The sequence below is a fragment of the Artibeus jamaicensis genome, unplaced genomic scaffold, assembly GCF_021234435.1.
Source record: "Artibeus jamaicensis isolate MK-2021 breed Jamaican fruit bat unplaced genomic scaffold, CSHL_Jam_final contig_519, whole genome shotgun sequence".
In the NCBI taxonomy this organism is placed as follows: Eukaryota; Metazoa; Chordata; class Mammalia; order Chiroptera; family Phyllostomidae; genus Artibeus; species Artibeus jamaicensis.
In genome coordinates, this window is record NW_026521871.1 from 47,463,857 (window position 1) to 47,487,552 (window position 23,696).

At 39.3% G+C, this 23,696-nt stretch overlaps 1 protein-coding gene across 23 annotated transcripts in view; it reads right to left on the reverse strand.

Annotated features, from left to right (window-relative positions):
* Positions 1 to 23,696, reverse strand: part of LRRFIP2 (LRR binding FLII interacting protein 2) — a 101,334-nt gene that overhangs the window by 67,876 nt on the left and 9,762 nt on the right. For 21 of the 23 annotated variants that reach the window (XM_037148272.2, XM_053669415.1, XM_053669413.1 and 18 more), the window contains exon 2: positions 13,420 to 13,565. In XM_037148272.2, coding sequence (XP_037004167.1) covers positions 13,420 to 13,509 — 90 coding nt within the window. In that variant the 5' untranslated portion in view covers positions 13,510 to 13,565. Of the gene's footprint in view, positions 1 to 13,419; positions 13,566 to 16,177; positions 16,404 to 16,460; positions 16,535 to 23,696 lie in introns of those variants that run through there. The other 2 variants (XM_053669399.1, XM_053669398.1) reach the window with 2 other exon arrangements.

Below are 23,696 nucleotides of genomic sequence, written 5' to 3' on the forward strand. Positions count from 1 at the left end.
TAACTTTGTAGAATGTCCACTTTATCACTGAACTAATCATTAGAAACTCTATAATGACTGATCAGTGAGAAAGAACTTCTAGGAAGAAATGAGAATTGATTACGTAGTCCAGTTTGAGTACTTCTACATTAGGGACTTTCCTTCATTGTCAGAGTTTTATATTTATGCTTTGGAATTTGAGAAAACAAAAGCAGATGGGATGCAATAAAAGACAACTCCATTTTAAAATAAGCAAAGGAACGAATAAACATTTCTCTAAAGAAGATATACAAGTGGGCTATAAGCACATAAAAGATACTTAACATCATTAGTCATCAGGAAAATATGAACCAAAATCACATTGAGATACCACTTCACACCCACTAGATGGCTAAAATTTAGAATAAAATAACCAAAAATAACCTGTTGCCAAGGATGTAGAGAAATCAGAACCTTCATACACTGCTGGTAGAAATGTGAAATGCTGCAGCCTGTACTGAAAACAGCTTAGCAGTTCCTCAAAACATTCAACACAGACAATAACACCCAGCACCCACCTCTAGATAGGTAAGTACCTAAGAGAAATGAGAACACATTGCAACACAGAATCTTGTACGAACATGAATGTTCATTAGCAGCACTATTCATTAATGAGTCTAAAAAACCGGACACAACCCAAATGTTCATCAACTAATAAATGAATGAACAAAATGTGGTATTATCCATACAACAGACTATTCGGCCATAAAAGGAAATACTGATAGCAGCTACAACATGGACAGCCGTGGAAACATTATGCTAAGTGACAAGAGCCAGACACAGAAGGACACATCTTGCATAATTCCATTTATATAAAATGTGCAGAACTGACAAAGTCGGGCCAAGGGGAAGATGGAGAGTGACTGCGTATTGTTGTGGGGTTTCTTATTGCTGACAAAATATTCTGCAATTTTAGAAAGCGGTTAGTGACATCACTGAAATTATATACTTTAAAATAATTAATTTGCCCTGGCTGGTGCAGCTCAGTGGACTGAGCACAGGCCTGTGAACCAGAGGATCGCAGTTCAATTCCCAGTCAGGGCACATGCCTGGGTTGCAGGCCACTTCCCAGAAGGGAATGCATGAGAGCCAACCATACACGGATATTTCTCTCCTTCTCTCCTTCCCTTCCCCTCTAAAGATAAATAAATAAATCTTTTAAAAAATAACTAATTTTATGCTATGTAAATTATGTCTAATTTTAAATTTTTTTCATAGGTGATACTGGGTATATAAAAATATAATGTCTATGACAAATAAACTAATAGTAAAATATGTAAAATGTCAATACATAAAATTCAATATATAAAACAGGAGAAAAGGAATCTAATGATCTAGTAAGTTTCAAAAATGCCAGCTTAATTAAGCATTTTTAAGTCAGTCTTTAGTAGTACACATTATGAATTTCCAACAAAAGGGTAAAATAACAAGGCATTTCTCAGACTTACATGACACCACTACCAAATAAACCCTAAGAAATTCTTCAAGGATCGTGCTCCAAGGAACACATGTGGGAAGTAATGATTAAACTTATGGCAGTGTATCAGAATCCAATTCAAACTGTACTAATTCTGTTAAGTGGTAACATTACCTCTAAACTTCACATTTATAAAATTAAATAATGTTATCAGAATCATCTCACAATTAAAACCTAAACTTTCAAAATAACATGGAAGATGTGACTTCACACTAATATACCCTTATTCTGCCATGTATAACGCACTCCCACGTGTAATAAGCACCCATTCTTTTGGCCCAAACTTTCATGAAAAAAAGCTTTTGTTTTAATTTGTTAATTCAATATTTTATGTATTTATATTTAGAAAAAGGTGATTATGGTATACCAGGGTATTATTTTGCATACAGATATCATTATTGCTTTCTAGAGTTACAGTTTTAATGTGTAAGCATAAATAAAAGAATTAACATTTATATAGATGTGGAATTAGTACTACCCATGTGTAATGTACATTCTTATTTTTCCCCTCAAAAATCTGGGCAAAAAAGTGCACATTATACATTGCCAAATACATAAATTTTTGGCACAAAACATGTGCAATTACCATTTCAACTTAGAAAACTCCATCCTCCCCAGAGACTCTGCCCCAAGTAGCCGATCTATCTTCTGTCTCCACTTTTTCCCTCTGCTGGTTTGTTCTTCTCAACACAAGTAGGTTCAAAGACCCTCCCACCATTTTTTTAATTGATGAAGTTTTACAACTCCTTACCAAAAATTATAAATGCTTATTTTCTTATGTCTCCACAGTTGATGCCCTTAAGCAGAGTCTCTCCCATCTCTAAACAACAAACAAAAACTTCCATCCTGGTTAAATTATAGCCAACTTTTCTAGCACCTCCCACCTCACTTCCCATTCTCATCAAAGCATTCTGGCTTCTGCCTAAATCACTTTACTGAAACTCCTCATGCAAAAGTCACTAATGACCTCTAACTACCAAACGCAGTAAAATTACCCTTATCTCACTTGTCCTTTTTGGACTTCCAACATCACTGACCCCTCAATTCCTACTTAAAAATAATCACCTCTTAGCTTTCTGCAATACTAGTCTCCCCTGGTTTCCCTTTTGACTCTAACCTCTCTTCCTCAGAATCATTCATGGGTTCACTCTTCTCTTGTTAGCTCCTGCAGTTTTAACATAACCAAAGCCCCCAGGCTTGATCCCGCTTTTCTCACTCCATGTGCCCCACCTGGGTAACACTGGTGGTCTGCAAACCTTCATGTCCTACCCGGGCTTTTCTCCACAGTCCTACTCCAGCTGGCTCTTAAACACTGGGGCTGAGCTTCCCGCCCCAGCCTCTCTCCATCCACACCGAGCTACTACTCTGGCAGTTTCTCACCTGGTCCTAGTTGTTTCACACCCCTGTGCCTGCAGAGTGCTTAGGAAACAATACACAAAAACCCATAAAACAACTGAGATAGGTATTAGAACTCGTAGAACTTGGACAGGAAGGATATCTTATTATTTTACTAATTTAAAGTGGCCCCTGTTGTGATGGGTGGATAGGCCTGGGTGGGTAGACAGTGAAACAAAGGGCCCTAAAGTTGGTTTGTAATGTCTTCTTTCCCCTTCCTGCCTATCTGGCTTTTTGAAGAAAACATCAGAACCAACTGTCACAAAATGTTGACGTCAGTTAATGCTGGGTGGTGGACTCATGGATACTTATTACCAAAACTGTTTGGCATTTAATATTTTCCAGAAAGAGCAATACATGAAAATGCACACTCAAGTGTCTTTATAAGAAGGAGAACCTCTAGTTTTAAAACGTCTGCCCTACTGAGATCATGTGACAGTGTTACAGAGAGCAAATCAAATTTTTATAATTTGACAGAAACGCACTGAACTGAACTGAGTCTGGCGTTGCCAGCCTGCATGCACGCACATACCAGAAACCCATGCAACTGGCGTGAGTGACAGAGATGGGAGTAATCTGGACCTTCAGAGACTCAGCTTTCATTCCAGCAAATCTAGAATAAAAGATTCTAGGAAAGTGAAACATTCAAGGCAAATGACTAATTTAAGTAGCTAAGACTCAGAGTTTACTGTTTAATTTTGTTTATTCTTCCATGGCACTCATGCCCAAAGAACCCTGAAAGACAAATTAAGAGACATAATATTTATTGTGTTGCTATGGTTTCCAAACTAACAAACAAAAATCATCACTCAATATCCTAGCAACAACCCTTTAGTAGAAAATCTTAGGTACCATTTCCCTTCAATTTTACAATGTAATTATGTTTAACTAACTACCTTTCTTAAAGCTTTTGATAGGTAAAGACCAAATATTGAAATTTTTCTGAGCATAAGCACTGACATGTATTAAGATAAAATTGAGGGATTTTTAACCCACTTTCTTCTGATGTCAAACAACTACATCTGCCTTTTATTCAAATACCTTTTGATAGCAAAATATTCTTTTGGAATGAGTGAGGAAACTTAAAATTGAAGACTCTATTACTGAGGTCTAAAAAGAACCTAATAAAAAGACAGCACAAGAAAACGAACTCTGAATCTGTGATGACGCATCCAACCACAGCAGAAAATGTGAACTGGTTTTAGCAGGTGTCCTGAGATGGAAAGGTGTTGCCAGTATTATCTTCACATTTAGGTTAGTGATATTGTACTATTAGAATTTTTTAAATCCAAATTCTTGTAAGTCACAGTGATGGTGAAGGTTATAGCAGTGATTATACCAAATATTTTTTTCAATAACACTGATACAAAACTAAGTCTTAGGGTTTAATAATCCTCCCTTAATTCTGGTTAGAGGGGCAAATCAAGGACCAGAGAGAGGCTGAGAACGACCCTGGCCATCACAGAGCCAGGGCCGGGCTGGGCATGGGGGTGAGGGGCAGGCAGCCGGAAGAGAGTGCTGCCCCAGCCACACCTCCTCTGCCTTAGTGCCAGTGAGTAGATGGGGGAAGAAAATGGAGAGAGGTCTGTCCTTGATGGGCACTGGCTGAAATCAGGCACTGATGCCAATAGAAGAAATCCCAGATGACTACAGAACAACTTGGACTGACTCTTTCAAAGGATGTGTCTAATAAAAGAGGTAAGAGGGATTATTTTGATTTTTTTTTTAACTGGGGAGAAATGGAAAGAAACAAATTCACTTTTTATCATTCTGAAAAAAAACTCAGATTTCATAACCTTTATAAATTTTCATGTACCATCACTGAACAGTTAAAGGTGTTTTATGCCCTGACCAGTGTGGTTCAGTTAGTTGGAGCATTGTCCCACACACCGACAGGCCATGGGTTTGACTCTCGGTCAGGGCATATACCTCGGTTGCAGGTTCCAGGTGCATATGGAGGCAACCAACTGATGTTTCTCTTGCACATCAATGATTCTCTCTCTCTCCCACTTTCTCTCTCAAGTCAATATATATATATATATCTCTCCTTGGGCAAGGGCTAAAAAAAATTTTTTTGTTTGGTTGTTTGTTTTTAAAAGATATTATTTATGTATTTTTAGAGAAAGGAGAAGTGAGGGAGAAAGACAGGGAGTAAAACATCAATGTCTGGTTGCCTCTTGTGCACCCCCAACTGGGAACCCAGCCTGCAACCCAGGCATGTGCCCTGACTGGGAATTGAACCATCGACCTTTCGGTTTGTGAGACAATGCCCAACCCACTGAACTACACCAGTAGGGAAAAAAAGTTATTTTAAATAAGAGTAATTCTGCCTCCTATGAAGTTACTTTTTCAGACAAATTCCATCTGCACAGAACGATCTGAAACTAACACATACAACGACCAAAAAAGTGTCAGAATTAAGAAAGACTTGAGACTTGACTTTGAAATCTCAGACCTCTTTAAGGCTCAGCCTGAGGAGTGATTCCCTTCAACTCCATACTTCCTCCCTAAACAATCTCACCCACACCCTTGATTTAAATTACCTTCTACATGCCAACAAGTCTCAAAGGTTATCTTCAGCCAAGCCCTCTCCTTTCACTCCTCAATCTATATCCCCAAACTGCCTCTTCAAAGTCTTCACTTCAGGGCCTTGCGGGCGCCTGAACAAACGCCAACACAAATTCACAGTCTTCCTCCTCACCCCTCCTCCCCACTCTATCTACCCAGATGCACGAGCCAAAACCGAGCCAGTGTGAGGATTAAATGCATTTAACTTAGAGCAGTGCCTGGTACATAACAAGAGCTCAGTGATGTTAGGTGTTATTTTTGTTAATCTTTGAATTCTCAATGCTCTTTCAGCCTCAAAAGCTTGTCAGTCTTCTGACTGGAAAGCTCTTCCCAACACCGACAACTCCCTTTCCCCTGAAGATTCCACCCAACTTTCAAAACTCAGGGAAGAGGGCGCTTCCTCAGGGAAGCCTTCCCCTGCCGCACACTCTGTAATGAAACCATTTACTGTTTACTCAAAACACTTAACACAGTTGTAAATAAATACAGTACCATGTTCCCTAATTCTAAGAATGCCACTAATTATGATACACACTGACAATCACAGCTTTCGAATAGATGCTAAATGTAAACACTAATTTTGAAAGACAAGCGGAACTGAAAATTGAAAAGCTAGTGCATTAGGTACTTACTTGCTTAGCATCTATTGTCTTCTCTAGAATCTAAGCTGCATAAGGGAAATGACCAAGCTATTTCCTGCCCATTCCATATCCTCTGTACCTAACACATCTGTGAAGAGCAGATGCTCGATAAACACTGAACAAATGACACTCAAAAGGCATGTTCTGTTAAAACTCCATTCCCAAATGAAAGACGGTATTAATGCTCTTAATTATTGCTGATTATGATAATTCTTTGCATTTTTAAAAGCTGCTATCCTTTTGGTAAGTTTTTTTATCCTTAATTTGCCATGGCCTAAAAATGAACACACTATTCAAATAAAAAGAACAAAATAACCATGAGATCATCAGCTCTATCAAGCGATTACAATTGTCATTCCATTAAATAATAACAATGGACAGTATCTTTTTCTTTTCTTATGAAAAGGAAAGGAATTATTTATTCAAAAGTTATACATGTTCAGAATAATGGCGGAATTCTGTTTTCAAGTCCTGAAGTCCCTTAAAACTAATCACCCACAGACACACACAGTCCTGCCTCCCCCTGGAACAGTGTCTTTGAAACTAAGCACAATTCTTCTCTTTGCATCCTTCTCAGGCTGCTAGTCCATAACCACAAACCACACAATTTCGCTTCTCATTGCTAGGTGCCTAGGGCGGCTGTTACCTCTTCAGACAACAAAATAAAATCTAATCAAGTGTCCATTAACAAATAAATGGATAAACAAGATGTAGGACATACATACAGTGAAATATTATTCAGCAATTTAAAGGAATGAAGTCATTTAAAAGGGGTGGGGGAGGCAAGAAGTTCTGATACATGCTAGAATGTGAACAGACCTTGAAGACATGATGCTAAATAAAGTAAGCCAGACCAAAAAAAAAAGAAATACTGTAAAATCCCACATATGTGAAATATCTAGAATAGTCAAATGCAAGAGACATAAAGTAGACTAAAAGTTACCAGGGGCTAGAAAAGGGAAGTGGGAAGTTATTGCTTAATGGCAACATAATATCGGTGTGGGGTGATGAAAAGATTTTAGAAATAGTGGTGATGGTTACACAACACAGTGAGTGTAATTAATGCCACTACACTGTAGACTTCAAAATGGTTAAAATAGCAAATTTTGTTATATATATTTTAACAAATTTTAAAAATTAATAATGTAACAGAACAAAAACCATTGGTATATTTGAGTTACATACTTCAAATGGGTAAATTATGTTGCGTGAATTATACTTCAATAAAGCTATTTTAAAAAACGAAATGCCAAACTTCTAGTGGCCACAAATGTTAACCAGCCATAGAGCTTCCTTTCTTCCTTATTCTCACAAGTAGGTTTAAGCACTGAATATGCACACATGTAAATTCTGCTCAACATAAAAGTCCCTGAACACTATTTGCTGGACTCCAGTGTTTGTAAAAGATAATCAACTTCTATGCCTGTCAGTGATTCTTTAGATTTAAGAGAACTGCATTATGAGCATGAATTTTCTTTGGACTCTGGACTTTGAAAGAAATCACAGAATTTTAGAGGTGGAAAGACTTTCAGATCATCAGGTCAAAAATTAAGCAAAAGAGAGCCAAGATGGTTACAGAGTGAGTGGAAGTTACATTCACCTCCGCCCAGGGCCAAAGGGATTATAACTAAAACACAACAGTCAACCTTAATAACCAACTCAAGACTAGCTGAACAGAAGTCTTCCAACCAAGGATTTACAGAAGCCACATTAAGCCTGGTAGGAAGGGCAGAGACATGAAAGGGCTGGCCCAGCTCCCACAGGCAGCAGCTAAGAATCTGGAAGGCTATCTCAGCTGCAGAGGTTCCCCTTAGGAGCAAGGGGTCTCAACTGTACACTGGGGTCCCCAGCCCAGAGCACCAGAGCTAGGAAGAGGAGCTCACACAACATCTGGCTATGAAAATGCACAGGGATTCTGTCAGTCAGGGAGAGACAGGAGTCAGCTAGAAACCCAGGCACCCTCTTAAAGGGCCAGTACACAAAATCACATTTGCAGCCACTCACCCTGGTCTCCAGCAGAGGGAGGCCAAAGCGGGGTAGAGCCACAGGAGGACAGACTGGAGTTTGTGGAAGAGAGCAGAATGGACAACCACCAGGATCACTGTGCTGAGTCCTTCTCCCACACCACAGACACCACTTCTCTTGGGTGGAGCACCCCCTTCCACAGGGCATCAGCCTAGGGCACAGGTGGCAAACACAGGGCCCGAGGGCAGAATCCAGCACCCCACCTTGTTTTACCTGGCCCGGGACCTTATTTCTATGCGGTGGCAGCGCCGAGTTCTCACTTAACTATTACGGAGCAGTTACATTTAGACGGTCCTAAAATTACATTCAGCCCTTCAAAGGTAACCGGGAGGCTGATGTGGCCCCCAGTGAAAATGAGTTTGACACCCCTGGCCTAGGGGACAACAGCCCAATCCTCCAGACTCCATGGCAACTCCCACTCTGCCAAGGAGTCGACTCCCTGGACCCAGGGTGTAGGGGTCCAGAGGGACTCAGAGGATGTCAGTGACTCAGCTGTGTGGCTCTAAGGTGGGGGCATTTCCCCCACCTTGCCGTGAACCTGACCAGCACCTCTGCCACACAAAGACCCAGCAGTCCCACCCTCCTGAACTTGGCAGACCAGCCTGCCAAGATGAAGCATTGTAGGAGGTTCAGGCAGAAACCAGGACAGACTGAGTTGTGTGACTCTGGGGCGAGGGCCTCTCCCCCCAACTTCCCACAAGCCCGACCAGTGCCTCGCACTCACCCCAGGTCCTCCAGCCCCACCCTCCGGGGTCCCTGCAGCTCTTCCCTGGGCAGCCTGGACTCTTCAAGAGGCCCAGGCACTATCTGGGACAGACTGAGCTGCAGGGCTCTAGGAGAAGGCCATTTTCCCTCAAAGATTCCACCAAAAACTTCTGGAACTGATAAATAAATTCAGTACAATAGCAGGACACAAAATAAATGTCCAGAACTAGAGTGCATTTTTATACATCAATAATGAACTATCAGAAAGGGAAATTCAGAAAACAATCCTATTTAAAACTGCATTACTTAAAAAAAAATAAAACAAAAACAGCCTACCAATAAACTTAACCGAGGACGTAAAAAAACATAGCTACTCAGAAAAATTATAAGACACTGATGAAAGTAACTGAAAAAGATACAAATAAGTGGAAGCATATACCATGTTCATGGATAAGAAAAATTAACATCAATAAAATGTCTATACTACCAAAGTAATCTTTAGATTCAACACAATTCCTATCAAGATTCCAATGGCATATTTCACAGATTTAAAACAAATATTCCAAAAATTTTATGGACCTACAAAAGACCCCCAATGGCTACTGCAATCTTGAGAAAGAAGAACAAAGTTGGATGAATCAAACTACTTGATATCAAGCTATACTACGAGGCCATAGTAATCTAAACAGCAAAGTACTGGCATAAAAACATGTATGTAGATCAATGGAACAGAACAGAGAGCCCAGAAATAAACCCATGCCTATATGGTCAATATTTGACAAAGGAGGCAAGAACATACAACGGGGTAAAGACAGTCTCTTCAATAAATGGTGTTGGGAAAACTGGACACATGCAAAAAAAAATGAAAATAGACACCTTCCACCAGGTACAAAAATAAATGCAATGGTTAAAGACTTAAATGTAAGACTTGATACCATAAAAATCCTAGAAAAAACACAGGCAGCAGTATCTCAGATATTTTTCTTAGTAATATTTTCTGATCATCTTCTCAGGCAAAGGAAACAAAAGAAAAAGTAAACAAATGTGCAGACTAAACAGTTTTGCACAGCAAAGAAAATCATCAATAAAATAAAAAGATAACCCACTGAATAAGAGAACATATTTGCCAGTGATACATCTGATAACAGTTTAATAACCAAAATTTATAAAGAACTCATACAACTCAATTCCAAAACAAACAACCCAATTAAAAAAATGGGCCAAGGTTCTAAATGAGTTCTCCAAAGAGGACATATAGATGGCCAATAGACATATGAAAAGATGCTTAAAGTCACTAAACTAATCACTAGAGAAATGCATATTAAAACCACAACGAGATATCACTTCACACCTGTCAGAATGGCTATCATCAACAAATCAAAAAACGACCGTGTCTCAAGGATGTGCAGAAAGGGGAACCCTCATGCACTGTTGGTGGGGATGGAGACTGGTGTAGCCACTATGGAAAACAGTATGGTGTTCCTCAAAAAATTAAAAATAGAACTGCCTTATGACCCAGTGATTCCACTTCTGGATATTATGTGAAGGAACCCAAAACACTAAATTGAAAAAATATACGCCCCCCCTCCATGTTCATTACAGTGTTATTTACAATAGCCAAGCTATGGAAGCAGCCCAAGTGTCCATCAACAGATGAGTGGAGAAAAAAAGCTGTGGTGATACTTACAATGGGATAGTACTTGGCCATTTAAAAGAACAAAATCTTACCATCTGCGACAACATGGATGGGCCTAGAGGTTATTATGCTAAGGGAAGTAAGTCAGTTAGCAAAAGACAAATACCACACAATTTCACTTGTTGTATGTGGAATCTAAAGAACAACATAAACAACAAACAATATAGAAACAGACTCACAGACACAGCGAACAGACTAATGGCTGCCAGAAAGGAGGGGGTTGTGGGACTGGGTGGGAAAGGTGAAGGGATTGACAAGTACAGACTGGAAGTTATAAACAGTCATGGGGATGTGAAGTACAGCATAGGGAACACAGTCAGTAATAACGTAGTAACTGTGTGTGGTACAGTTATTAAATAAGCAAAAGCCATAAAACTTCCAGAAGAAAATAAAAGTAGTAAGCTCCCTGATATCGAACTTGGTGATGGTTTTTTGGATTTGACACCAAAAGCAAAGGCAACAGAAGCAAAAACAAAAAAGTAGACTACATCAAACTAAAAAGCTTCTGCACAGCAAAGGAAAGCACTGACAAAATGAAAAGGCAATCTATGGAATGAGAGAAAATATTTGCATATACCTGATAAGGGGTTACCATCCAAAATATGTAAAGAACTCGTGCAACTCAGAAAACAAACAATCCAATTAAAAATTGGGCAAAGGATCTGAATAAACATTTTTCCAAAGACGACATACTGACAGCCAACACAGATCCATGAAAAGGTGGTCAACATCACTGATCACCAGGAAAATGCAGATCAAAACCATAATGAGGTATCACCTCACACCTTGTAGAACTATTAGGAGCAACTGGTGAAAATAAAAATTGGTGCAGCCACTATGAAACAGTATACAGGTTCCTCAAATAATTACAAATAGAACGCCCTGGCCAGGTTGCATACGAAAGGCAACCCACTGGTGTCTCCCTCACATCCATGTTCTTTTCCCACCCCCTTTCTCCCCCACCCCTCTCTAAAATCAAATCCTCAAGCGAGGAATAAATGAACAAATGACTGAATGAAAGAAAGAAAATAAAATACAATGGAACTCCCCTATGGTCAGCAATTTCATTCCTAAGTATTTATCTGATGAAAACAAAAACACTAACTTGAAAAGATACATACACCCCCATGTTCGCTGCAGCACTATTTACAATAGCCAAGATACGGAAACAACCTTTTTGACATTTATCTCTCAGCTTCATCTGTTTCCTCATCTGTAAATAAGGCTAATAATAACACCTATCCTACCCAACTCATAAGGTTATTATGAGGCCCAAGATATGAAACTTCTTTCAAAATCATGAAAAATTATAGAAAAACAAGCTATTAATGAAGGAGTCAGACGCGATTCAGAAACAGTATAGCAGAGCAAGTAGTGAAAGGCTCAGTTTTTGGAGTCAAAGTGCATTTGTCTCAATCTGAGCTCGGCTATTTCCCAGCTATGTGACCTTAAGGAAGTTACTGAAGTTTTCTGTGCAATGGTTTCTTCATCTGTAAAATGAAGGTAATAATAAAACCAACCTCAGGCTTTTGTGAGCATTAAATTAATTAATGCATTTTAAATACTCAAAATAGTGTTTGTCACATAGTAAGTACTTAAGTGTCAGGTGTTAGAATGCTACTCAATTTTGTAAATGAAGCAACATACCCTAAAAAAAAAATTCAAATACTTAATGACAGTACAAAAACAGGCTAGAAGGTACTGGTATTCTCTCCTCTTACAGAAATCTGGGGATAGCCCTCCAAATTTGGAAGTAAACATTTTGAATATTTTCGATTTTAAATTAAAACTATGTGGCTTCCAAAATACTTCATTCATGCAAATACTTAATATTGTTGTAAAGTAATGGCTATTTTATTTCATTTTTAAATATCCTTTACCTTTTTATCTAAAAATATCTCACTGTTTGAATTTTGTTAAAGCAATATAAGTTTTGTCATCAGTTTTCAGATTGCTTTCTTTGCTTCAAATATTCTACAAAATTTGACTTCTAACTCAAAAGTTAATTGAGTACTTTATAAAAGGGAAAATGTAACAATGAGCTGGGCCGAAAAAGACTGTAATATGTCAAAAGGAAACAGCACCAGTTCTAAATGAATTATTTACTAAGAATAACAAAGAGGAAGTGATGAGAAAATAGTTCTCACACACACACAAAAAAAGATTTAATAATACAGTACTGTAAGCAATTCTTATATCAGATTAGTTTATGGTCAGGTCTGCAGCTACAGATAGAGCCTGAAACAAAGCTGGCACCTGACGAAGAAATCACAGCTAGCAATTACCTTCAATTTCCAAGGTACAACAGGAAATGTTGCCAGTGATTCAATAGGTGACACCCCTTGGCTTTTTTTTTTTCCTTTTTCTGAGTTGTCAACAAACTGAAGCAAAAATGCTCCAGAAGCCCTGTCACTAGCTAAAAGTTAAACAGACAAATTCCAATGCAATATTTTAAAAAACAGCTAAGACACTGAATCTAAGCAGATACCAAACAAGGGTTGTTTCTGTCAACATTTACAACAGTGCCTCCTGGAATATATTAACTGTATATAGCCCATTGAGCATCTGTAATATAGCTATCATATCTTCATGATTCTAATTACCCTAAATTTCAATGCTGAAGATTAATTATGAATTTCAATATATTAGGACAAGTACCTGGAACCCAAATAATCCACAAAAATAAAATGAAAAATTAATTTTAAATGAGTTGAAAAGACATCCAAGTAAAGAGATGGCAACTATATTTTATTCTAATACTGTATTTTAGAAGCCAAATACATGTTATTTGCAGTAAACATTCTGAAACTAGCTTAATGAACGAATGTCTATATATCTTTGACCTGAGCATTTTACAACATTCTCATCTGTACATGTCAGTGTTGTGCACACACCTCTCTGGCGATGTTACTCAAAGCTTCATCTTCTGCAGAAAATCGGTCTTTCACAGGTGTTCTTTTTCTTCCAGAGCCAGGAGTCCCCATCTTGCCTGCTTGATCTTCTCTTAACTCTGAACAATGATTTCAGTCTGTTTCCAGCCCTGAAATAAAACAAACAAACAAACAAACAGTAATTTAGGATGTTTTTCTTTGTGCAGTTTTAATGTTAATTTCTATTACATTCACTTTTAACAGAGAGAAATTATACTTATGTATTTACATATAAATTTAATCATCAACTACTTTTTCTCATTTTTTAATTATTCCAATAATTTTCAGAATATTTGAATTTGTACTAATCCCCAAATCTCCCAACTCTTTTTATTATACTACGCATGGCAAACTATGAGAATGTGTTAGCCTCAGAAAACTGCAGTCAACATTAATTTTTACTTATTTAAAATTACTACAGCTATTTCTAAAATTTATTTCTGTTCCACAGCAAAAAATAAATACATTTTTCAGAAAAGTCATTCAGCTTAAACCTTTAAAAGAACACATTCAAAAAATTTTAATATAGTGCCTTAAAGTTAGAAAAGTACCTTGGCTCTTTGGTGTAATTTAAGAAACAATTCCAATTAAACCATTACCACATAAAAGATCGAATGCAGTTTATTATGCTGCAATCTAACAATAACCAGCACTGTCCATGCAGCAAATGTCTGAGTGCCAGGTACTACGGGGGCTACCAAACACAGTGATAAACAAAACCAACATGAGCCGATGATTAAAAACTTTACGGGTCGGGTCCATTATTGTTGTCAGTATTATAGACCTATTTTTATGACAGAAGAAAAATTAACCCTCCAGGATTAAATAACTAGGATGATAAATACCATCTAACTAACTTTTTAACACATGATACATATCTGAAGTTAAAAATTCTCATGACAGTTCGATTCCCAGTCAGGGCACATGCCTGGGTTGCAGGCTGGTTCCCTTCAGACCAGTTCCCAGCAGGGGATGCATGAAAGGCACCCATACACTGATGTTTCTCTCCCTCTCTCCTTCCCCTCTAAAGATAAACAAATAAAATCTTTAAAACAAAATTCTCATGAGAGGATGCACCCAATTTGCACGACCTTCCCCTCTCCTATACACATTCCTGTGCATTACAGCTCACTTAGCTAAATACCCATTAACTTAAAATTTTTTTCCTAACTTTAACAAAATAAACCAGTGAACCTTCGGTACACTGTGACTCACGAATTAATTTTCAAGTTTGTCCTAACAGAATAAACTATATTATATTGACTTTATTATATAGGAATGTACTTGATTCAGTCAAAATAAAACAGAACCACCCTATCAATCAATCCACTCTTCCAAAACACTTTTCTCCAATGAAAATTCCAGCCATTCTCACTTTTCTGGCACCATTTCTTATTTCCCATAGAACTAGTTTGTTATGTTTGTCACTTAGAATGAAGATTAATGACTGTCTTCCTCTGCTATAGAAAATATATCTGAATATAAGTAAGAAATGAACTCATTTAAGTGGGAGCAAAAAAAAAAAATGTCTGAAAACAGCAGCTGAAAAATCCAAGCTATACAAATCAGGATAATTTCTGAAAAGCACAAAGGAATTTCCTCATTAGTCTCCCATCCGTCTCATCCTCAGCACAATTTTAAAGATCGGCCAACACTTACTTAATAGTAACAGTGTACAAATATTAGTCACCTACTGAGAAAAAAGCAGCATGCAATGCAAAGTTCCTTTTCAGATTACGGTGACAATTAAGCTAACATACTGTGGTATCATTCAGTAACTGTCCTTCAGTCAGCTTCCCAAGGACGCAATGAAAGACATTTCACAGAAGCAGGAGACAAAGACATAGGCATTTTCTCATTCCGGACACATAAAAATAATTACAGAAGAAAAAGAAAAGATCTGGCTGGAAGTATATGCACCAGTAGTTTCACTAGGCGGACAGGATTATGGATGCGTTTTTTTGTCTTCTGGATTCTCTAAAATTTCAATAGTAGTGGGGAAACATACATGCATTAAAAAAAAAATAAACACACTCGAATCCAAGGCGTAAAGAATAAACTGCCCCAAGGTGTTTCACACCCCAATCAGGCACAATACACTACACAGCTGAGACACACTATCTGGAGCCACTGCTGGTAGTAGGTACACTTTTGAATATATTTCTTTCTCCTCTTTCCCCAGAATCCATTTTACTTCTTCCTCAACTAATACTGCCCTAGCCCTTAGCCCTGCCAGGGTATTCCTTGCATATAGATTTACACAGAGAATTATTTTTTCTTAAAAATGTCTCAAAACACTGTTTCGACAAGCCTCGGACTAACCAGTCCGGAGAGTAAGATGGCAAAAAAGGGGAGAGAGGCAGAGGGTGAACAGGACAAAGAACAGCTTCCAGTCTGTCTTCCTTGTCCTACCTACAGAGGGAACCTAGGCGTTTGTGTGACTAACCAGCCAGATCCTGTCACCTTTTTCAACTGCACAAGAGGCACACCAACCATCACCTATTTCAAAAAACAACCTAGTGCTTTTGAAAGAGTTGTATGACTTACACTCTAGGCAAACATTCGACAAGGCTTTCAGCTCCTATGCAACCTATCTTCTAATAACTCCAGAACACTGATGGGGAAAACCTTAAAAGAAATAAGATTCCTGGCATAGCCAATGGAAAACTGCTTTTTCAACAAAATGACAAAAATAAGGATGTAGACTCAAATATATTATTACCAGTTTCTGATCGTAAAAGGACTTTCGGTACGTTTCCATCCCAAGGAGGTTTCCTCAAGAACACTTTCCTCGGGAGCCCCGTTATCCTCCTGCAGCTTCTCCTCGGTGGTGCTGACCAAACCGAGAGCTGAGCCTCTGCCTGCCCAGGACAACACTGCCTGCATTCTGTCAAGCCCTTCGCATGAGCGACGTCAAGCTGATTTTCTCCAGATGGCTTTGTCATTAAGTACAGGTCTACCTGGGAAAGGAGAGAAGTACCTACAGAAGGCTGTGGAATACAAACCTTCCACAATAGACAGATACATCAATAAAGCTCTCTCTTGCCCCGTGCGCTTCTCATATGACACACTTCTGAAAAGCAGGCATTCTGCCACATTAAGTGGCACTTCAATTAGGAGACTGTTCCCTTTTGTGAGAACAGAATGTGTACGTAACGTCAGCATGTCACATTCTAAATACAGCACACCAAGCAGTGTCTGGATACTGACAGTTGCAGTTCCCTTATATTAAGTATTTCATCATGGAGAACTCAAAACATTGGCATGATAAGTCTTTGCACCAGAGGCGTCATTCCAGATAACACTGGTCTGCACAATAAAACACTTGGTAGTTATTCATAAGCAATTCGCAGTATCTGGAACGGCACCGGAACTAAAGACTCCATGCGACTACAGTTGTTCCCACTGGACGGGATTTCTGGTGAGAGGATCTGAGCCCATCTGCCTGCACCCCGGCCGCTTCGTCTACAGAGCAGGACAACTGCCCCAGAGATTCCACATGGTTAGCCTGGGGCCCCGAGAGGTTACCATAAATGCAACCACTTAATAACCCTATAAAGCACTCCATAAATGTTTCCAGTGTCTTGAATTCACTACCTCTTTCGCATATTTAGCTTATGAAATTGACAAAAGGGCAATCCTTGCCTTTCTTTACAATTTCATACTTTTAACTAAACAAAAATATCAAGTTATTTCCTCCAGCAGGCATTATATGATATCATTTGCCATGCTATGAAGTTCTGAAGTATGGAACAATCTGGAAAAAAATGCCTTTAAAAATTAAAAATGCCTATAGTATGTATAATCATTATACTATGCAGCATATTTACATAATAAAGTAAACAATAAAAAAACATTTAAGGTACATTGTAGTATTCAAAGTATACTTTTGAAAGTCTAAATGAATACACAAGTTTGGGAGGATGGCTTTATAATGGGTGTTCATCACTTGATTTAGAAGAAAATAGAAGAGAGTGGCCATTAAATGGTATACTGAACATCTATGCGTGCCTTTATATATAATTTTTACTTCAAAAGAGAAAGACCTCTACACAAATACTGAACTTGGGTCAATGATGCACATACTGAAATATTGAGGGTTGAAGTGTACTGTTGCCTGTGGCTTTTTTTCAAACACATCCCCCAAAATGAAATAATAGATGGAGGAATGAATATAGGGGATAGCTAGGTGATAAAGTATAATAAAACATAAAACGGTAGAATTCAGATAGCAGGCATATGCATATTCATAGTAGAACTCTATTAACTTTTCTGTATGTTTGAAAATTTTTATAATAAGGGTTGGCCAAAATTAATAAGTAACTGGTTGAGAATGGTAGACAACTAAGTGAACAAAAGGCACGGGAACTGGGAACTGCAATTTAAAAAACCTTCTCTTAATTTGATCCCACAATGTGTTGTGGTTTTCAATAAACAAAGTAGGACCATAAAAATGCTGGGTGGCCCAGTTGGTCACAGCGTCATCCTATACACAAAAAAGGCTGTGGATTCGATTCCCACTCAGGGCACACAGCTAGGCTGGGGTTTCGATCTCCTGTCGGGGGCATAGGCCGCACTGGGATGAGTACAGGAAGCAGGGAAGTAACCAATCAATGTCTCTCTCTCTCTCTCTTTCTCCCTCCCTCTTCCCCTCTCTAAAAGTAATAAAAACATATCCTCAGGTGAGGATTAAAAAACAAATTATGTTGGCCATCTCTGGCAAAACCATAATTTTCTACAGACTTAACATTAACCATCATTCTGGAGAACATAATGAAATACTAAGTAAACAAAAAATACATCGCTAATTTTAAATAGAATGAGTACCATTGGATTAACCTTTAAAATTAAAAATCTCCACCTCCTCCCATCCCTACCCTCAGATGATGCTGTGGAACTGTGTACCTGAAACCTGTATAAGTTTGTTAACCAGTGTTGCTCCGATCAATTCAATAAAAATAATTAAATAAAGAAAAATAAAACTTGAGATTTTAAATTCAGTGGTCACAACTATTAGCATCGCCCTAACTAATACTGTGGTGAACAAGTAGTTATTTAACTTGTCCTAGGTCATATATTTCTATAAAATATGCATAAACCATTAAAAGCTGGTTTGATTGGAATGAATTAAAAATTAATAATTAAATTAAATTAAAAATCTGACTCAAATCAATAGTTCAAATTAGAATAAAGAAGCAACTACTAATGTCCTCAAAGTTCTGGGGGTAAAAACATCGACTTCAAAGTCTACAAGTTTTTATTATCAGAGCAAAAGTCTCAAGAGCCACTTTCCAAAGTCTCTGAAATTTTCAAGTTTTCCTTAAAGACCTCTATGATCCCTTCTACTCATGCAACTCGCTCACCGGAAAAAATAGTAGTGACATGAGATACTTTTATACGAGAAAGGAAGATGCCCACATTTTCTCTCTTTTGAGTCATTTTTGTTGGTCAGCTTTGTGTAGCTTAAACCTCACTTAGATAGAAGAGGCAAAGAAATGTCCTGAATGGTAGGCAAGATAGCAGTCAGGCCCATAAGAGAAAGAAGCCGGTAAGACACAGTGCAATGTCAGGACGATGTTCATGGGGAATGACTGCGGAGAAGAGCAGAGCTAACACACAGCTGTGAGAGCGGCTCACCCAACTGCCACTCCAATCCAGACGCATGCAGTGAGTTCCTCCTAAGATGCATTTACTTCTACTACTAAAAGTCCTAATACCCACACTTGGTGCCTCCTTTTCATAAAAATAATGAGAAACAGGCTCTCCCCATTCCCATGCCTGCACATCCCAAACACCATGCCATCCCCCAACACACACAGAAACGGACGATACCATTCATAAAATAACTTCCCAGAAATTAAGGACATGAGTTGCCACATTCGAAGGGCCCACAAAATGTTCAACACAGGTCCTGAGTCCACACCAAGGTATTTCATAGTGAATTATCATAGTGAATTTCAAACGGGGGAATGAGAATGATTTTACAAGCTTCCAAGGGTGGGAAAATCAGGTTAGGTATAAAGGATTAATAATTAGAATGGCTTCAGAGTTCCAAAAGTAATTATGAAACAAGAGGACTAGAGTGATTCCTTCAAATTTCTGAAGAAAAATTACAGACAACCTATACAATCTACACCCAGTCGAACCACTTGATAATTAAAGATATTTTCAGACATGCATGCTCCCAAAAGCTCACTTCTTCTATACCCTTTGATTGAAATTTGTCAATCAGCTACTAGAAGACATACTTCATCAAATAAAAGAGGAAACCAAAAGAGAGGAAACTTAGCAAGCAGGAAATAAACCCAATAGGAAGAGGAGCAACAAGAATTGATCTCTAGCAGGATCATAGACTTTGGAGGCAGAAAGCTGCAGATTGAAGCAATGTGATTCAAAAGACATAATGGAGGGATGTCAACACCAAAATCTCCACAGCCTGCCCTGGCTGGTGTAGCTCAGTGGATTGAGCACAGGCCTGCGAACCAAAGGTGCAAGGTTTGATTCTCAGTCAGGGCACATGCCTGGGTTGCAGGCCAGTTCCCAGCAGGGGACGCATGAGTGGCAACCATACACTGATATTTCTCTCCCTCTCTCCTTCCCTTCCCCTCTAAAGATAAATAAATAAAATCTTTTTTAAAAAGTTTTTAAAAATCTCCACAGTCTTTGAGACCTCCCTTTTACTATAAAGTGCACCTTGTCCGGTTTTTATTGGTTTGTCTTAACCCCATGTTGACGGAAGTTCCTGCCACCCCCCTTCCCATTGCCCAGACTGGCTGAGCATTTATTTCACACCACAGAAGTGTTTGCTTTTACCTCCTCCTGACAGCTGCAGTGATGAACTTAAAACCAAAAAACACAAAAGTGGGTGTACAGTTGTTGAGTACACAAAACAGTTTATTCTTGTGTCACTAGTTCCTAATCGTCGCGTCATTTTCCACACAAACAACGGCACGCCCACTTCTGCCCGCCCACGTCTGCCCACCCTGCGTGCAGAGCGGCACTTCCCCCAACCATACTCTTCCAGACACTCAGTAGCTGGCAGGATTCAGCTCTGCCAGATGCCCTGGCTGTGGTGCGTCCTACCGTTTCCCAGGGCGAGCTAACTTTCCCGATGACTTACCAGAACGGGTTCAAGGAAGACTCTGTTCAGCTTATCTTCTCCTGGGAACCCGCACCTTTCCTTTCATAGCTAGGTTTACACTTGCTATTCAGTTTTTCCAAAAACAAACAAACAAACAAACACCATATTGACACATACTATGGCAGATAATTGGCTTATCGTTCACTAAGCCATTTTCCCTTTCTGCCTACGGCTATGCTACATTTTACAGACTCCATAACCATTACATGCAGCTATACAACTAACTTCTAGCCAATGGAATGTGAGCACAAGTATGCCACGTGCACACCGGGCCCATCAAACTTTCCTCGCAATCTACCACACTCCTTCTCTTCACCCTCCCTCAAATCTGCCAGCCAAATGTGGAGAACTCAGCAAAGGCCTCCGAGGGCCCAAGGGACAGCAGAGTCACTGAGTGAAAGGGGCCTGAGGCCCTGGATGACTCTGTGGAACAAGCTGTTCCTCACCACTATTTGCAACTCGCAGCAGAGTTTCGAGTGATACATAAATTTGTGTTAAACCACCAAAGAGTGGGGTTGTCTGTTCAAGTAGATTAGCCTATCCTCACTGATAGGCACAAAAAGGTAGTAGGGCTATTTTCAGTTTTTCAAAATTAAAGAGCATATGGATTAGAAATACACATATGGACAGTGAAATAGATTGCAAGGCTGGGGGGAGCAGGGATCCCAAAAGAGTTATTAACATGTAAAATGGGACTGGGATTACCTGGAGGGGAAGGGATACCGTTAAAGGATACATACAGGGAACCTCCTGCACAAATGTAATATTCAACTTCTTGATCCAAGCAGTGTGACCACAGATACTCATTTGATTATTCCTCCAGAAACTATGTTTTGTTTTTATATTTCTATATATTTCACAAATAAACTAATTATTTTCCTCAAAGTAAATCAGATAGAATAAACACTTGAAAAATCTGTTGGCGGACTTGGGAAAAATATGGTGAATAGAAAACTAAGGCGTTGGCTGGTGTGGCTCAGTGGACTGAGTGTTGGACTGCAAAGCCAGGGGTCACCAGTTTGATTCCCAGTCAGGGCACATAACTTGGTTGCAGGCCAGGTCCCCAGTAGGGGGTGCACAAGAGGCAACCATACACACCGATGTTTCTCTCCCTCTCTTTCTTCCTCCCTCCCCCTCTCTCTAAAAATAAATCAATAAAATCTTTTAAAAAAGAAAGAAAACTAAGCAAAAAGAAGCATCTCTTCACCCCCTGAAAAAACTGAAAGTTAAACAAGAAGCAATCATGATACAACACTTGGCTGAGTAGTATACAATATTTGCTTAATTATAATAAAAACCCAAAAGTGATGTCAAATTGGAAGACTGGCATGTTGCCGGGAGGGGAAGTGGGAGGAAATAATGAAGAAATGAAAAGTAATGATAAAAACCACTAATTTCCACCACCTGGAAATACTCTTAATTGTACACATGTGTTTTATAAACAAAAATGGGTTTGTAAAATGTGTGCTATTTTGTAACCGGTTATGGCAGACAGACCCTAAAGTGGCCCCACTCCATTATCCCTGCTCCTGCTATCGGCACCTTGGTGTAAGTAAACACCTTCCCAGGAATGTGGGCAGGACTTGTGACTAGCTTCTAACCACTAGGATACAATGAGGTTGTGAGATGTCATTCCCGTGATTATGTTACATCACATAAGACTGTCCAGCTAGCGGACCTGCTCCAGACTCTTTGCTGCTTGATGAAAGTCATGTATGGACACACCAGGCCACGGCGAAGGAGCCTCAGGTTGCCTCTAAGAGCTGAAAGCAGACTTTACAAACATGAAGAGTCCTAAAACCACAAAGAAATTCATTCTACCAAAAACCTAAGTGAGCCTGGAAGCAGACTTTTATCAACTATATCTCCGAGTAAGAATTCAGCCCAGCCAACTGCTTGACTGCAGCCTCATTAAAATCTAAGCAGAAGACAGAACTCAGTCATGCTCAGAATCCTGACCCACAGACACTCAAGGGTAATAGATGTCTTGTTTTAAGGTGCTAAATCTGTGTAACCTGTTACACAATCTTAAAAAATCACTTCCAGCCAATAGGGAGGCATAGGTATATACACTTTGCTTCCTCACACAACCAAAAGAAGGACAATCACAAATTTTAAAACAAAAAATAAGCAGAACTGCCAGAAAAACCAAACTGTATGGAAGTCTGACAACAAAGGAGTTAAAGAAACATTCATCCAAACCAGTAGGTGGGGCAGAGATGGGCAGCCGGAGTGGAGAGGGCTTGCCGCCAGACTGGGCAAGACAGCAGATGGGGAGACCCACATTTGTGTGCAGATAAACCAGGAGGAAAAATGGGGAGCAAGACAGACAGCGCAACCCAGAGTTCCAGCACAGGGGAAATAAAGCCTCAAAACCTGACTGTAAAAACCTGTGGGGGTTGCAGCAGCAGGAGAAACTTCCAGCCTCACAGAAGAATTTGCTGGAGAGACCCAAAGGTTCCTAGAACATACACAGGCCCACCCACCCAGGAATCAGCACCAGAAGGGCCCAATTTGCTTGTGGGTAGTGGAGGGAGTAACTGAAAGCCAGCCAAGAGCCAAGCAAGAGGCACTGCTCCCTCTTGGAGCCCTCCCCCACATACTGTGCCACGCACATGGGTGTGCCCACCCTGGCAAATACCTGAGGTTCTGCCCCTTACTACATAACAGGTGTGCTGAGACCAAAAAAAAAAAAAACATGGCCCAAATGAAAGAACAGATCAAAGCTCCAGAAAAACTACAACTAAACAATGAAGAGATAGCCAACCTACCAGATGCACAGTTCATCTAATAATCAGGTAAAACATCTGATAAAACACTGGTAATGGGGATGCTCATAGAACTGGTTGAATATGGATGTAAAATGGAGGAAGAAGAAAAGGCTATACAAAGTGAAATAAAGGAAAATGTATAGAAAATCAACAGTGGAAGAAAGGAAACCAGGACTCAAATCAAAGGTTTGGAGCAGAAGGAAGAAATAAACATTCAACTGGAACAGAATGAAGAAACAAAAATTCAAAAAAATGAGGAGAGGCTTAAGAACCTCTGGGACAACTTTAAATGTTCCAACATCTGAATCACAGTGGTGCCAGAAGGAGAA